The sequence below is a fragment of the Oncorhynchus masou genome, chromosome 16, assembly GCF_036934945.1.
Source record: "Oncorhynchus masou masou isolate Uvic2021 chromosome 16, UVic_Omas_1.1, whole genome shotgun sequence".
Lineage (NCBI taxonomy): Eukaryota > Metazoa > Chordata > Actinopteri > Salmoniformes > Salmonidae > Oncorhynchus > Oncorhynchus masou.
Genome location: NC_088227.1, coordinates 38,238,897 through 38,256,396, shown reverse-complemented (window position 1 = coordinate 38,256,396; position 17,500 = coordinate 38,238,897). Strand labels below are relative to the sequence as shown.

Genomic DNA, 17,500 nt, shown 5'->3' with positions numbered 1-17,500 from the left:
CTCTTCCCGGAGATCTACTGTCCTGGAGGTTTTCAGTCCACCCCTCTTCCCGGAGATCTACTGTCCTGTAGGTTATCAGTCCAACCCTCTTCCTGGAGATCTATTGTCCTGTAGGTTATCAGTCCAACCCTCTTCCCGGAGATCTACTGTCCTGGAGGTTTTCAGTCCACCCTTAATTTAGCATGTCTGATTCAGCTAGTTAAGTTCTTGTTGAGTAGCCAATTAGTTCAATCAGGTGTGTTAAATTAGTGATGGACTGATAACCTACAAGACAATAGATCTCCAGGAAGAGGGTCGGACTGATAACCTACAGGACAGTAGATCTCCAGGAAGAGGGATGGACTGATAACCTACAGGACAGTAGATCTCCAGGAAGAGGGATGGACTGATAACCTACAGGACAGTAGATCTCCAGGAAGAGGATTGGACTGATAACCTACAGGACAGTAGATCTCCAGGAAGAGGATTGGACTGATAACCTACAGGACAGTAGATCTCCAGGAAGAGGGTTGGACTGATAACCTACAGGACAGTAGATCTCCAGGAAGAGGGTTGGACTGATAACCTACAGGACAGTAGATCTCCAGGAAGAGGGTTGGGCAGCGCTGGTCTATAGCATGTTTCCCTTCCTCACCTCCACCGCAGGCACTATGATGTACTCTGTTCTGTCTGGCAGCCATGCTGGATATAATTAGCCCTTTAAAACCTCATCTGGTTTGGCTGAAACTTAAGAAGACGTCTCTAAGTGGTATTCTAACGTGTTGAGTAAAGCTTGAAACGCTCTTCAGCTGTGTCATTAATTAATTCAGCTCTGGAGTGCTTCCTTGTCCTGCATTCCTATAGATAAGGTTGACTTTTCCTCCGGTGAAATAAATCAAGGGAAGGTCACTGTAATACCATGGAAGCAGAAGAAAGGCATCAAACTGTGTGAGTCGGTGGGATTCTGACTCTGATTCTGACTAAATGGGAGTTTTGGATTAACTCAAATGAGTATATGCCTCTGTCTGCTATAGGTTGAGTTGTGTAGGAGGACAGTATATTTCTCTGTCTGCTATAGGTTGAGTTGTGTAGGAGGACAGTATATTTCTCTGTCTGCTATAGGTTGAGTTGTGTAGGAGGACAGTCTATCTCATCATATATGACCTCTATAGTAGTGCCTGTGTGGCCTCTATAGTAGTGGCTGTGTGACCTCTATAGTAGTGACTGTGTGGCCTCTATAGTAGTGCCTGTGTGGCCTCTATAGTATTGACTGTGTGGCCTCTATAGTAGTGACTGTGTGGCCTCTATAGTAGTGACTGTGTGGCCTCTATAGTAGTGACTGTGTGACCTCTATAGTAGTGACTGTGTGGCCTCTATAGTAGTGACTGTGTGTCCTCTATAGTAGTGACTGTGTGGCCTCTATAGTAGTGACTGTGTGTCCTCTATAGTAGTGACTGTGTGTCCTCTATAGTAGTGACTGTGTGGCCTCTATAGTAGTGCCTGTGTGGCCTCTATAGTAGTGACTGTGTGTCCTCTATAGTAGTGCCTGTGTGGCCTCTATAGTAGTGACTGTGTGTCCTCTATAGTAGTGACTGTGTGGCTCCCATAGTAGTGACTGTTTGGCCTCTATGGTAGTGACTGTGTGACCTCTATATTAGTGACTGTGTGACCTCTATATTAGTGACTGTGTGACCTCTATACTAGTGACTGTGTGACCTCTATATTAGTGACTGTGTGACCTCTATATTAGTGACTGTGTGACCTCTATAGTAGTGACTGTGTGACCTCTATAGTAGTGACTGTGTGGCCTCTATATTAGTGACTGTGTGGCCTCTATAGTAGTGACTGTGTGACCTCTATAGTAGTGACTGTGTGGCCTCTATATTAGTGACTGTGTGGCCTCTATAGTAGTGACTGTGTGACCTCTATAGTAGTGACTGTGTGGCCTCTATAGTAGTGACTGTGTGGCCTCTATAGTAGTGACTGTGTGGCCTCTATAGTAGTGACTGTGTGGCCTCTATAGTAGTGACTGTGTGACCTCTATAGTAGTGACTGTGTGTCCTCTATAGTAGTGCCTGTGTGGCCTCTATAGTAGTGACTGTGTGGCCTCTATAGTAGTGACTGTGTGGCCTCTATAGTAGTGACTGTGTGGTCTCTATAGCAGTGACTGTGTGGCCTCTATAGTAGTGACTGTGTGGCCTCTATAGTAGTGACTGTGTGACCTCTATAGTAGTGACTGTGTGTCCTCTATAGTAGTGACTGTGTGGCCTCTATAGTAGTGACTGTGTGGCCTCTATAGTAGTGACTGTGTGACCTCTATAGTAGTGACTGGGTGTCCTCTATAGTAGTGCCTGTGTGGCCTCTATAGTAGTGACTGTGTGTCCTCTATAGTAGTGACTGTGTGGCTCCCATAGTAGTGACTGTTTGGCCTCTATATTAGTGACTGTGTGACCTCTATATTAGTGACTGTGTGACCTCTATATTAGTGACTGTGTGACCTCTATACTAGTGACTGTGTGACCTCTATATTAGTGACTGTGTGACCTCTATATTAGTGACTGTGTGAACACTATAGTAGTGACTGTGTGTCCTCTATAGTAGTGACTGTTCGTGCTCTATAGTAGTGACTGTTTGTCCTCTATAGCAGTGACTGTGTGGCCTCTATAGTAGTGACAGTGCGGCCTCTATAGTAGTGACTGTGTGGCCTCTATAGTAGTGACTGTGTGGCCTCTATAGTAGTGACTGTTTGGCCTCTATAGTAGTGACTGTGTGTCCTCTATAGTAGTGCCTGTGTGGCCTCTATAGTAGTGACTGTGTGTCCTCTATAGTAGTGACTGTGTGACCTCTATAGTAGTGACTGTGTGACCTCTATATTAGTGACTGTGTGACCTCTATAGTAGTGCCTGTGTGGCCTCTATAGTAGTGACTGTGTGTCCTCTATAGTAGTGAATGTGTGACCTATATAGTAGTGACTGTGTGGCCTCTATAGTAGTGACTGTGTGGCCTCTATAGTAGTGCCTGTGTGGCCTCTATAGTATTGACTGTGTGGCCTCTATAGTAGTGACTGTGTGGCCTCTATAGTAGTGACTGTGTGACCTCTATAGTAGTGACTGTGTGTCCTCTATAGTAGTGCCTGTGTGGCCTCTATAGTAGTGACTGTGTGTCCTCTATAGTAGTGACTGTGTGGCCTCTATAGTAGTGACTGTGTGTCCTCTATAGTAGTGACTGTGTGGCCTCTATAGTAGTGACTGTGTGTCCTCTATAGTAGTGACTGTGTGGCCTCTATAGTAGTGACTGTGTGACCTCTATATTAGTGACTGTGTGACCTCTATATTAGTGACTGTGTGACCTCTATATTAGTGACTGTGTGACCTCTATAGTAGTGACTGTGTGTCCTCTATAGTAGTGACTGTTCGTCCTCTATAGTAGTGACTGTTTGTCCTCTATAGTAGTGACTGTGTGGCCTCTATAGTAGTGACTGTGCGGCCTCTATAGTAGTGAATGTGTGGCCTCTATAGTAGTGACTGTGTGGCCTCTATAGTAGTGACTGTTTCGCCTCTATAGTAGTGACTGTGTATCCTCTATAGTAGTGCCTGTGTGGCCTCTATAGTAGTGACTGCGTGGCCTCTATAGGAGTGACTGTGTGGTCTCTATAGTAGTGACTTTGTGACCTCTATAGTAGTGACTGTGTGGCCTCTATAGTAGTGACTGTGTGCCCTCTATAGTAGTGACTGTGTGGCCTCTATATTAGTGACTGTGTGACCTCTATAGTAGTGACTGTGTGACCTCTATAGTAGTGACTGTGTGGCCTCTATAGTAGTGACTGTGTGGCCTCTATAGTAGTGACTGTGTGCCCTCTATAGTAGTGACTGTGTGGCCTCTATATTAGTGACTGTGTGACCTCTATAGTAGTGACTGTGTGTCCTCTATAGTAGTGACTGTGTGCCCTCTATAGTAGTGACTGTGTGACCTCTATATTAGTGACTGTGTGACCTCTATAGTAGTGACTGTGTGTCCTCTATAGTAGTGACTGTGTGGCCTCTATAGTAGTGACTGTGTGGCCTCTATATTAGTGACTGTGTGACCTCTATAGTAGTGACTGTGTGACCTCTATAGTAGTGACTGTGTGTCCTCTATAGTAGTGACTGTGTGACCTCTATATTAGTGACTGTGTGACCTCTATAGTAGTGACTGTGTGGCCTTTTAACTTTGAGCTTGTCCCCCTGCAGCTCCACATGCTAATACTAAACAGACTCTTTAAACCATATGAATATCCTACATCCTCTTTATTAATCCTCTTCACTGCACCTCCCAGCCACAGCGTTTTAATCAGCTTTCTTAACCTTTTGATGCAGCAGAATGTCCTTATGAACACAAACAGGGCCTGGCAACGACTCCGCTCTGACGTCCTGGCACAATTGGTTTCAGCAGCAGGGATCCTCCAGGCAGCTTTAGAGCTGGGGCTGCGTAGCGGTGTGTGTGTGTGTGTGTGTGTGTGTGTGTGTGTGTGTGTGTGTGTGTGTGTGTGTGTGTGTGTGTGTGTGTGTGTGTGTGTGTGTGTGTGTGTGTGTGTGTGTGTGTGTGTGTGTGTGTGTGTGTGTGTGTGTGTGTGTGTGTGTGTGTGTGTGTGTGTGTGCGTGTGTGTGTGTGTGTGTGTGTGTGTCTGCGTGTGTGCATGCGTGCGTGCGTGCGTGCGTGCGTGCGTGCGTGTGTGGGTGTGTGTGTGTGCGTGTGTGTGTGGTGCTTAATCGAGTGTCAAAACTCACACTGCACTTGATGCCAAACGTGTGTTTTTATGAACCCAAATATTCTGTCTCTACTCCTTCAAAGCATTTTAAACAGAGCCTGACCAATTGTATTCAGACTTCCAGGTTCCTACCTGTGTTCCCTCTTTCCTGCTTGGGACAGATTCCTTTAGCGGGCGTCAGCCTCCTCTCCTCTTCCTCCTCCCCATGCGGGGTCACCTGCACCCCCACCTCCACTGGCACCGCCCCTCCTCGTGCCAAGATGGGGGTCCCCCTCTCGCCCGGTTTGGAGAACCCCCCAGGGGCGCGGACTCTTCCACTGCACAGTCTCCTTTTGTGTTCTATGAAGACCAGGATGTCTCCCAGGAGGAAGTTGGTCTGGCACCTCCCACAGGTCAGGAGGTCATTCTCCCCTGACCCTGCCCTCCTCAGAGTGGGAGTGGGGCTGGGAGTGGACGGCTCCGGGGGGCGTATTCCCACCCCCGACTCATGATTGGCCTCGGCTGTGGCAAGAAGAAAGGGCGAGGAGAGAGGAGAGAGGAGAGATGAGAGGAGAGAGGAGAGATGAGAGGAGAGAGGAGAGATGAGAGGAGAGAGGAGAGAGGCGAGAGGAGAGACGAGAGACGAGACAGGAGAGAGGAGAGATGAGAGAGGAAAGAGGAGAGACGAGACAGGAGAGAGGAGAGAGTAGAGGAGAGGAGAGATGAGAGGAGAGATGAGAGGAGAGAGGAGAGATGAGAGGAGAGATGAGAGGAGAGAGGAAAGAGGCGAGAGGAGAGACGAGACAAGAGAGAGGAGAGATGAGAGAGGAAAGAGGAGAGACGAGACAGGAGAGAGGAGAGAGGAGAGGAGCGGAGAGATGAGAGGAGAGATAAGAGGAGAGAGGAGAGATGAGAGGAGAGATGAGAGGAGAGAGGAGAGAGGAGAGAGGCGAGAGGAGAGACGAGACAGGAGAGAGGAGAGATGAGAGAGGAGAAATGAGAGAGGACAGAGGAGAGACGAGACAGGAGAGAGGAGAGAGGAGAGGAGAGATGAGAGGAGAGAGGAGAGAGGAGAGAGGCGAGAGGAGAGACGAGACAGGAGAGAGGAGAGATGAGAGAGGAGAAATGAGAGAGGACAGAGGAGAGACGAGACAGGAGAGAGGAGAGAGGAGATGTCAATCATGGTGTAATCATCAAACAGTTCTAGAACATGTTACATCTGATTGTTTGCAGCACAAACTGTAAAAAAACAAAATTAAAAGACCACAGAACACAACACCATATCTAAAGTCAATCAAAAATTACATGAACATATTTTTCATGTCTTAAATAACGTTACCTGCAAAATCCCATATTTCCATAAGACCATAAATCATTTGCTTGATGCTTATCGTGATGTTTACTCACATCACACAACCATGGAGCTGTACTGATGTGACCGTGCCGTGACAGATTAGCCAACCAAACACCTGAGAGCTTCAGTCTTTATCTGTGAGTTGAGATCAGTGAGTGAAGGTGTGGCTGACACACTATGAGTATAAAGCCATGAACCGTTTCACAGCGGTCGAAGGGTTTCCGGTGCAGCTCTCTGCACTAGTTTCTGCCGTATGTTAGTATTTGCTCCACATGGAAACCTCATTACAAGCATTACATAGTGTCGGCCACATCCACCCTCCCAACAGACGTGTTTATGTGGGGTGGGGGAGGGGGACAGGGGAGGGGGAGTTTGGGGGAACGCGCACGCGTGCGTGCGTGCGTGCGTGTGTGCGTGTGTGCGTGTGTGTGTGCGCAAGCGTGCGTGTGTGACAGATGTATTCTCCTCGGAAAGCTCTAGAAAGGGACACCACTGCCCTCCTGACACAGGCAACAGTCAGTCTCATTCTTCTGACAGTCGACGCTGTCATTGGTAACCACAAGACCATCTCCCTTGGTTGTTTTACAGTCCCACGGTACAAATTCCTTCAGGACACTTCCTCTGTAACAATACTCTGATATAAGCAGTAGTTTACGGTACGTATCTTCTCCAGTGGGCCTGCAGGAAACCTGAAGCTACAGAGACGTTCAGGGCATCTGTCTAAGTGGGGAATCCCAGGGAGAGGTGATGATGCCTGATGAGAAGAGTAGCAGAGCCCGTCTACCACCCGCATTCACGGGCACCAGATCAGTGTGTGTGTGTGTGTGTGTGTGTGTGTGTGTGTGTGTGTGTGTGTGTGTGTGTGTGTATGTATATGTGTGTGTGTGTATATGTGTGTGTGTATATGTGTGTGTGTGTGTGTGTGTGTGTGTGTGTGTGTGTGTGTGTGTGTGTGTGTGTGTGTGTGTGTGTGTGTGTGTGTGTGTGTGTGTGCGTGCGTGCGTGTTCGTGTGCGTGTGTCTACTTAGCTCTTCTATCAGTCTCATTTCAGTTGCCAGGGGCATTTAAGATGAAATAAACTAAATTCCTAACATGACTTATGCAACTGATGAGATGGGGGGGTGGAAGAAGGAGAGAGAGTGAAAGAGGGAGAGATGGAGAGAGAAATGGAGAGGGAGAGGGGATGGAGCAACAGAGAGAGAAATGGAGGGAGGGAAAAGAGAGAGATGGAGGGAGGGACAGAGATAGATGGAGAGAGAGAAAGGAGGGAGGGACAGAAAGAGAGATGGAGAGAGAGAAAAGACAGATGGAGTGACAGAGAGAAAGGGAGAGAGAGAGCAGAAAAGGGAGGATTGAGTAACATGTCCTAAGGGTGGGGAACTTAAATTAGCAGGCGTTGGCACCGTCACAATGCCACAGAAATATCAGCCAAACGCTCGCATCTTCTAACTGTACACTACCTTCATCAACTCATCATCCTCACTGCAGATAGAGAGTGGCACACACACACACACACACACACACTGGTCAATCAACCCCCAGCACATACGTCACAGCTACATAGCAGTTCTACAGTTCTGTATTCTGAGTGTTGATTAAATTGAAACCAAACCACTTCACACAGTAACAAACGGCATTAAAATTCTTGGGAACTAAATCTCACATATCAGCACGTTCTCAGCTCTAAAGGATTTCCATGAAGACACAGCGATCAATCACAGACATCCACACCACAGGAATGTAAGCTAGGTGGCATTCTGCTTCTGGGAGCAGTTTGATATCCCCTCCGGTTAAGCAGCTATCAGAAGTTTAACAAGATGGGGCGGGGGGGGGGGTCTAGTGCTTTTTTTTCTAGTGCTCAGGGGTGTATAATTAAACACACACACACACACCATAACATTTCGTGAAGTGATTGCCAGGGTTATCAACTGTAAAGTTACTGCACCACCTGTTTGACCTCCAGCACAACCTATCAATATGAATAGGAGAGAGACAGCACCCCCTATCAGTCTGGATAGGAGAGAGACAGCACCCCCTATCAGTCTGAATAGGAGAGAGACAGCACCCCCTATCAGTCTGAATAGGAGAGAGACAGCACCCCCTATCAGTCTGAATAGGGGAGAGACAGCACCCCCTATCAGTCTGTATAGGGGAGAGACAGCACCCCCTATCAGTCTGAATAGGAGAGAGACAGCACCCCCTATCAGTCTGAACAGGAGAGAGACAGCACCCCCTATCAGTCTGAATAGGAGAGAGACAGCACCCCCTATCAGTCTGAATAGGGGAGAGACAGCACCCCCTATCAGTCTGAATAGGAGAGAGACAGCACCCCCTATCAGTCTGAATAGGGGAGAGACAGCACCCCCTATCAGTCTGAATAGGAGAGAGACAGCACCCTCTATCAGTCTGGATAGGAGAGAGACAGCACCCCCTATCAGTCTGGATAGGAGAGAGACAGCACCCCCTATCAGTCTGAATAGGAGAGAGACAGCACCCCCTATCAGTCTGAATAGGGGAGAGACAGCACCCCCTATCAGTCTGAATAGGGGAGAGACAGCACCCCCTATCAGTCTGAATAGGAGAGAGACAGCACCCCCTATCAGTCTGAATAGGAGAGAGACAGACTAACAGCACCCCCTATCAGTCTGAATAGGAGAGAGACAGCACCCCCTATCAGTCTGAATAGGAGAGAGACAGCACCCCCTATCAGTCTGAATAGGAGAGAGACAGCACCCCCTATCAGTCTGAATAGGGGAGAGACAGACTAACAGCACCCCCTATCAGTCTGAATAGGGGAGAGACAGCACCCCCTATCAGTCTGAATAGGGGAGAGACAGCACCCCCTATCAGTCTGAATAGGGGAGAGACAGCACCCCCTATCAGTCTGAATAGGGGAGAGACAGCACCCTCTATCAGTCTGAATAGGAGAGAGACAGCACCCTCTATCAGTCTGAATAGGAGAGAGACAGCACCCCCTATCAGTCTGAATAGGAGAGAGACAGCACCCTCTATCAGTCTGAATAGGAGAGAGACAGCACCCCCTATCAGTCTGAATAGGAGAGAGACAGTTACTGATCTAATACTTTATCCTCGAATAAGAGAAATACATTAGATTGATTAGATTGATGTACATGAACAAAACCACAAAAATAAAAAATCAATATTAAATTAAACTACCACTGAGGAAGTACAGTTCCCGCTCAGCCCAGTCAAAACTGTTCGCTGCTCTGGCCCCCCAATGGTGGAACAAACTCCCTCACGACGCCAGGACAGCGGAGTCAATCACCACCTTCCGGAGACACCTGAAACCCCACCTCTTCAAGGAATACCTAGGATAGGATAAGTAATCCTTCTCACCCCCCCTTAAATGATTTAGATGCACTATTGTAAAGTGGCTGTTCCACTGGATGTCAGAAGGTGAATTCACCAATTTGTAAGTCGCTCTGGATAAGAGCGTCTGCTAAATGACTTAAATGTAAATGTAAATGAAATTAAATAATCATTTAGAGATTGTCCCAAACCGATAGTATGCTACAGTGTCCCAAACCGATAGTACGCTACAGTGTCCCAAACCAATAGTACGCTACAGTGTCCCAAACCGATAGTACACTACAGTGTCCCAAACCGATAGTACACTACAGTGTCCCAAACCGATAGTCTGTCTCTCTCCTATTCAGACTGATAGGGGGTGATGCTACAGTGTCCCAAACCGATAGTACACTACAGTGTCCCAAACCGATAGTACGCTACAGTGTCCCAAACCGATAGTATGCTACAGTGTCCCAAACCGATAGTATGCTACAGTGTCCCAAACCGATAGTACACTACAGTGTCCCAAACCGATAGTACGCTACAGTGTCCCAAACCGATAGTATGCTACAGTGTCCCAAACCGATAGTATGCTACAGTGTCCCAAACCGATAGTACACTACAGTGTCCCAAACCGATAGTACGCTACAGTGTCCCAAACCGATAGTATGCTACAGTGTCCCAAACCGATAGTATGCTACAGTGTCCCAAACCGATAGTATGCTACAGTGTCCCAAACCGATAGTATGCTACAGTGTCCCAAACCGATAGTATGCTACAGTGTCCCAAACCGATAGTACGCTACAGTGTCCCAAACCGATAGTATGCTACAGTGTCCCAAACCGATAGTATGCTACAGTGTCCCAAACCGATAGTATGCTACAGTGTCCCAAACCGATAGTACGCTACAGTGTCCCAAACCGATAGTATGCTACAGTGTCCCAAACCGATAGTATGCTACAGTGTCCCAAACCGATAGTACACTACAGTGTCCCAAACCGATAGTACGCTACAGTGTCCCAAACCGATAGTATGCTACAGTGTCCCAAACCGATAGTATGCTACAGTGTCCCAAACCGATAGTATGCTACAGTGTCCCAAACCGATAGTATGCTACAGTGTCCCAAACCGATAGTATGCTACAGTGTCCCAAACCGATAGTACGCTACAGTGTCCCAAACTGATAGTATGCTACAGTGTCCCAAACCGATAGTACACTACAGTGTCCCAAACCGATAGTACACTACAGTGTCCCAAACCGATAGTACGCTACAGTGTCCCAAACCGATAGTATGCTACAGTGTCCCAAACCGATAGTATGCTACAGTGTCCCAAACCGATAGTATGCTACAGTGTCCCAAACCGATAGTATGCTACAGTGTCCCAAACCGATAGTATGCTACAGTGTCCCAAACCGATAGTACGCTACAGTGTCCCAAACCGATAGTACGCTACAGTGTCCCAAACCGATAGTACGCTACAGTGTCCCAAACCGATAGTATGCTACAGTGTCCCAAACCGATAGTCTGTCTCTCTCCTATTCAGACTGATAGGGGTGATGCTACAGTGTCCCAAACCGATAGTATGCTACAGTGTCCCAAACCGATAGTATGCTACAGTGTCCCAAACCGATAGTACGCTACAGTGTCCCAAACCGATAGTACACTACAGTGTCCCAAACCGATAGTCTGTCTCTCTCCTATTCAGACTGATAGGGGGTGATGCTACAGTGTCCCAAACCGATAGTATGCTACAGTGTCCCAAACCGATAGTATGCTACAGTGTCCCAAACCGATAGTACGCTACAGTGTCCCAAACCGATAGTACGCTACAGTGTCCCAAACCGATAGTCTGCTACAGTGTCCCAAACCGATAGTACGCTACAGTGTCCCAAACCGATAGTACGCTACAGTGTCCCAAACCGATAGTCTGCTACAGTGTCCCAAACCGATAGTACGCTACAGTGTCCCAAACCGATAGTATGCTACAGTGTCCCAAACCGATAGTCTGTCTCTCTCCTATTCAGACTGATAGGGGTGATGCTACAGTGTCCCAAACCGATAGTATGCTACAGTGTCCCAAACCGATAGTACGCTACAGTGTCCCAAACCGATAGTACGCTACAGTGTCCCAAACCGATAGTACGCTACAGTGTCCCAAACCGATAGTCTGCTACAGTGTCCCAAACCGATAGTACGCTACAGTGTCCCAAACCGATAGTACGCTACAGTGTCCCAAACCGATAGTATGCTACAGTGTCCCAAACCGATAGTACGCTACAGTGTCCCAAACCGATAGTACGCTACAGTGTCCCAAACCGATAGTCTGCTACAGTGTCCCAAACCGATAGTATGCTACAGTGTCCCAAACCGATAGTATGCTACAGTGTCCCAAACCGATAGTACGCTACAGTGTCCCAAACCGATAGTACGCTACAGTGTCCCAAACCGATAGTATGCTACAGTGTCCCAAACCGATAGTACGCTACAGTGTCCCAAACCGATAGTACGCTACAGTGTCCCAAACCGATAGTACGCTACAGTGTCCCAAACCGATAGTACGCTACAGTGTCCCAAACCGATAGTACGCTACAGTGTCCCAAACCGATAGTACGCTACAGTGTCCCAAACCGATAGTACGCTACAGTGTCCCAAACCGATAGTACGCTACAGTGTCCCAAACCGATAGTACGCTACAGTGTCCCAAACCGATAGTATGCTACAGTGTCCCAAACCGATAGTACGCTACAGTGTCCCAAACCGATAGTACGCTACAGTGTCCCAAACCGATAGTACGCTACAGTGTCCCAAACCGATAGTACACTACAGTGTCCCAAACCGATAGTACGCTACAGTGTCCCAAACCGATAGTACGCTACAGTGTCCCAAACCGATAGTACGCTACAGTGTCCCAAACCGATAGTACGCTACAGTGTCCCAAACCGATAGTATGCTACAGTGTCCCAAACCGATAGTACGCTACAGTGTCCCAAACCGATAGTACGCTACAGTGTCCCAAACCGATAGTACGCTACAGTGTCCCAAACCGATAGTATGCTACAGTGTCCCAAACCGATAGTCTGTCTCTCTCCTATTCAGACTGATAGGGGGTGATGCTACAGTGTCCCAAACCGATACTATGCTACAGTGTCCCAAACCGATAGTATGCTACAGTGTCCCAAACCGATAGTACGCTACAGTGTCCCAAACCGATAGTACACTACAGTGTCCCAAACCGATAGTCTGTCTCTCTCCTATTCAGACTGATAGGGGGTGATGCTACAGTGTCCCAAACCGATAGTATGCTACAGTGTCCCAAACCGATAGTATGCTACAGTGTCCCAAACCGATAGTACGCTACAGTGTCCCAAACCGATAGTACGCTACAGTGTCCCAAACCGATAGTCTGCTACAGTGTCCCAAACCGATAGTACGCTACAGTGTCCCAAACCGATAGTACGCTACAGTGTCCCAAACCGATAGTCTGCTACAGTGTCCCAAACCGATAGTACGCTACAGTGTCCCAAACCGATAGTATGCTACAGTGTCCCAAACCGATAGTCTGTCTCTCTCCTATTCAGACTGATAGGGGGTGATGCTACAGTGTCCCAAACCGATAGTATGCTACAGTGTCCCAAACCGATAGTACGCTACAGTGTCCCAAACCGATAGTACGCTACAGTGTCCCAAACCGATAGTACGCTACAGTGTCCCAAACCGATAGTCTGCTACAGTGTCCCAAACCGATAGTACGCTACAGTGTCCCAAACCGATAGTACGCTACAGTGTCCCAAACCGATAGTATGCTACAGTGTCCCAAACCGATAGTACGCTACAGTGTCCCAAACCGATAGTACGCTACAGTGTCCCAAACCGATAGTCTGCTACAGTGTCCCAAACCGATAGTATGCTACAGTGTCCCAAACCGATAGTATGCTACAGTGTCCCAAACCGATAGTACGCTACAGTGTCCCAAACCGATAGTACGCTACAGTGTCCCAAACCGATAGTATGCTACAGTGTCCCAAACCGATAGTACGCTACAGTGTCCCAAACCGATAGTACGCTACAGTGTCCCAAACCGATAGTACGCTACAGTGTCCCAAACCGATAGTACGCTACAGTGTCCCAAACCGATAGTACGCTACAGTGTCCCAAACCGATAGTACGCTACAGTGTCCCAAACCGATAGTACGCTACAGTGTCCCAAACCGATAGTACGATACAGTGTCCCAAACCGATAGTACGCTACAGTGTCCCAAACCGATAGTATGCTACAGTGTCCCAAACCGATAGTACGCTACAGTGTCCCAAACCGATAGTACGCTACAGTGTCCCAAACCGATAGTACGCTACAGTGTCCCAAACCGATAGTACACTACAGTGTCCCAAACCGATAGTACGCTACAGTGTCCCAAACCGATAGTACGCTACAGTGTCCCAAACCGATAGTACGCTACAGTGTCCCAAACCGATAGTACGCTACAGTGTCCCAAACCGATAGTATGCTACAGTGTCCCAAACCGATAGTACGCTACAGTGTCCCAAACCAATAGTATGCTACAGTGTCCCAAACCAATAGTATGCTACAGTGTCCCAAACCGATAGTATGCTACAGTGTCCCAAACCGATAGTATGCTACAGTGTCCCAAACCAATAGTATGCTACAGTGTCCCAAACCGATAGTATGCTACAGTGTCCCAAACCAATAGTATGCTACAGTGTCCCAAACCGATAGTACACTACAGTGTCCCAAACCGATAGCACGCTACAGTGTCCCAAACTGATAGTATGCTACAGTGTCCCAAACCGATAGTACACTACAGTGTCCCAAACCGATAGTACACTACAGTGTCCCAAACCGATAGTACGCTACAGTGTCCCAAACCGATAGTATGCTACAGTGTCCCAAACCGATAGTATGCTACAGTGTCCCAAACCGATAGTATGCTACAGTGTCCCAAACCGATAGTATGCTACAGTGTCCCAAACCGATAGTATGCTACAGTGTCCCAAACCGATAGTACGCTACAGTGTCCCAAACCGATAGTACGCTACAGTGTCCCAAACCGATAGTACGCTACAGTGTCCCAAACCGATAGTATGCTACAGTGTCCCAAACCGATAGTCTGTCTCTCTCCTATTCAGACTGATAGGGGGTGATGCTACAGTGTCCCAAACCGATAGTATGCTACAGTGTCCCAAACCGATAGTATGCTACAGTGTCCCAAACCGATAGTACGCTACAGTGTCCCAAACCGATAGTACACTACAGTGTCCCAAACCGATAGTCTGTCTCTCTCCTATTCAGACTGATAGGGGGTGATGCTACAGTGTCCCAAACCGATAGTATGCTACAGTGTCCCAAACCGATAGTATGCTACAGTGTCCCAAACCGATAGTACGCTACAGTGTCCCAAACCGATAGTCTGCTACAGTGTCCCAAACCGATAGTACGCTACAGTGTCCCAAACCGATAGTACGCTACAGTGTCCCAAACCGATAGTCTGCTACAGTGTCCCAAACCGATAGTACGCTACAGTGTCCCAAACCGATAGTATGCTACAGTGTCCCAAACCGATAGTCTGTCTCTCTCCTATTCAGACTGATAGGGGTGATGCTACAGTGTCCCAAACCGATAGTATGCTACAGTGTCCCAAACCGATAGTACGCTACAGTGTCCCAAACCGATAGTACGCTACAGTGTCCCAAACCGATAGTACGCTACAGTGTCCCAAACCGATAGTCTGCTACAGTGTCCCAAACCGATAGTACGCTACAGTGTCCCAAACCGATAGTACGCTACAGTGTCCCAAACCGATAGTATGCTACAGTGTCCCAAACCGATAGTACGCTACAGTGTCCCAAACCGATAGTACGCTACAGTGTCCCAAACCGATAGTCTGCTACAGTGTCCCAAACCGATAGTATGCTACAGTGTCCCAAACCGATAGTATGCTACAGTGTCCCAAACCGATAGTACGCTACAGTGTCCCAAACCGATAGTACGCTACAGTGTCCCAAACCGATAGTACGCTACAGTGTCCCAAACCGATAGTACGCTACAGTGTCCCAAACCGATAGTACGCTACAGTGTCCCAAACCGATAGTACGCTACAGTGTCCCAAACCGATAGTACGCTACAGTGTCCCAAACCGATAGTACGCTACAGTGTCCCAAACCGATAGTACGCTACAGTGTCCCAAACCGATAGTACGCTACAGTGTCCCAAACCGATAGTACGCTACAGTGTCCCAAACCGATAGTACGCTACAGTGTCCCAAACCGATAGTACGCTACAGTGTCCCAAACCGATAGTACGCTACAGTGTCCCAAACCGATAGTACGCTACAGTGTCCCAAACCGATAGTACGCTACAGTGTCCCAAACCGATAGTACGCTACAGTGTCCCAAACCGATAGTACGCTACAGTGTCCCAAACCGATAGTATGCTACAGTGTCCCAAACCGATAGTACGCTACAGTGTCCCAAACCGATAGTACGCTACAGTGTCCCAAACCGATAGTACGCTACAGTGTCCCAAACCGATAGTACACTACAGTGTCCCAAACCGATAGTACGCTACAGTGTCCCAAACCGATAGTACGCTACAGTGTCCCAAACCGATAGTACGCTACAGTGTCCCAAACCGATAGTACGCTACAGTGTCCCAAACCGATAGTATGCTACAGTGTCCCAAACCGATAGTACGCTACAGTGTCCCAAACCGATAGTATGCTACAGTGTCCCAAACCAATAGTATGCTACAGTGTCCCAAACCAATAGTATGCTACAGTGTCCCAAACCGATAGTATGCTACAGTGTCCCAAACCGATAGTATGCTACAGTGTCCCAAACCAATAGTATGCTACAGTGTCCCAAACCGATAGTATGCTACAGTGTCCCAAACCAATAGTATGCTACAGTGTCCCAAACCGATAGTACACTACAGTGTCCCAAACCGATAGCACGCTACAGTGTCCCAAACCAATAGTATGCTACAGTGTCCCAAACCGATAGTATGCTACAGTGTCCCAAACCGATAGTATGCTACAGTGTCCCAAACCGATAGTACACTACAGTGTCCCAAACCGATAGCACGCTACAGTGTCCCAAACCAATAGTCTGTCTCTCTCCTATTCAGACTGATAGGGGTGATGCTACAGTGTCCCAAACCGATAGTACACTACAGTGTCCCAAACCAATAGTACGCTACAGTGTCCCAAACCGATAGTACACTACAGTGTCCCAAACCGATAGTACACTAAAGTGTCCCAAACCGATAGTACGCTACAGTGTCCCAAACCGATAGTCTGTCTCTCTCCTATTCAGACTGATAGGGGGTGATGCTACAGTGTCCCAAACCGATAGTATGCTACAGTGTCCCAAACCGATAGTATGCTACAGTGTCCCAAACCGATAGTACACTACAGTGTCCCAAACCGATAGTACACTACAGTGTCCCAAACCGATAGTACACTACAGTGTCCCAAACCAATAGTACGCTACAGTGTCCCAAACCGATAGTACACTACAGTGTCCCAAACCGATAGTACACTAAAGTGTCCCAAACCGATAGTACGCTACAGTGTCCCAAACCGATAGTCTGTCTCTCTCCTATTCAGACTGATAGGGGGTGATGCTACAGTGTCCCAAACCGATAGTATGCTACAGTGTCCCAAACCGATAGTATGCTACAGTGTCCCAAACCGATAGTACACTACAGTGTCCCAAACCGATAGTACACTACAGTGTCCCAAACCGATAGTACACTACAGTGTCCCAAACCGATAGTACACTACAGTGTCCCAAACCGATAGTACGCTACAGTGTCCCAAACCGATAGTATGCTACAGTGTCCCAAACCGATAGTACGCTACAGTGTCCCAAACCGATAGTACGCTACAGTGTCCCAAACCGATAGTACGCTACAGTGTCCCAAACCGATAGTACGCTACAGTGTCCCAAACCGATAGTATGCTACAGTGTCCCAAACCGATAGTATGCTACAGTGTCCCAAACCGATAGTACACTACAGTGTCCCAAACCGATAGCACGCTACAGTGTCCCAAACCAATAGTCTGTCTCTCTCCTATTCAGACTGATAGGGGGTGATGCTACAGTGTCCCAAAC

The 17,500-nt window shown here is 47.9% G+C and overlaps 1 protein-coding gene across 2 annotated transcripts in view; it reads right to left on the bottom strand.

Moving 5' to 3' along the window:
* LOC135557927 (B-cell lymphoma/leukemia 11B-like) overlaps window positions 1–17,500 on the bottom strand; it is a 70,670-nt gene that overhangs the window by 42,465 nt on the left and 10,705 nt on the right. Inside the window, exons 1-2 of one of the 2 annotated variants that reach the window (XM_064991648.1) lie at window positions 6,045–6,129; window positions 4,859–5,227 (exon numbers count right to left, since the gene is read on the bottom strand). In XM_064991648.1, coding sequence (XP_064847720.1) covers window positions 4,859–5,227; window positions 6,045–6,081 — 406 coding nt within the window. In that variant the 5' untranslated portion in view covers window positions 6,082–6,129. Of the gene's footprint in view, window positions 1–4,858; window positions 5,228–6,044; window positions 6,130–17,500 lie in introns of those variants that run through there. The other variant, XM_064991647.1, reaches the window with a different exon arrangement.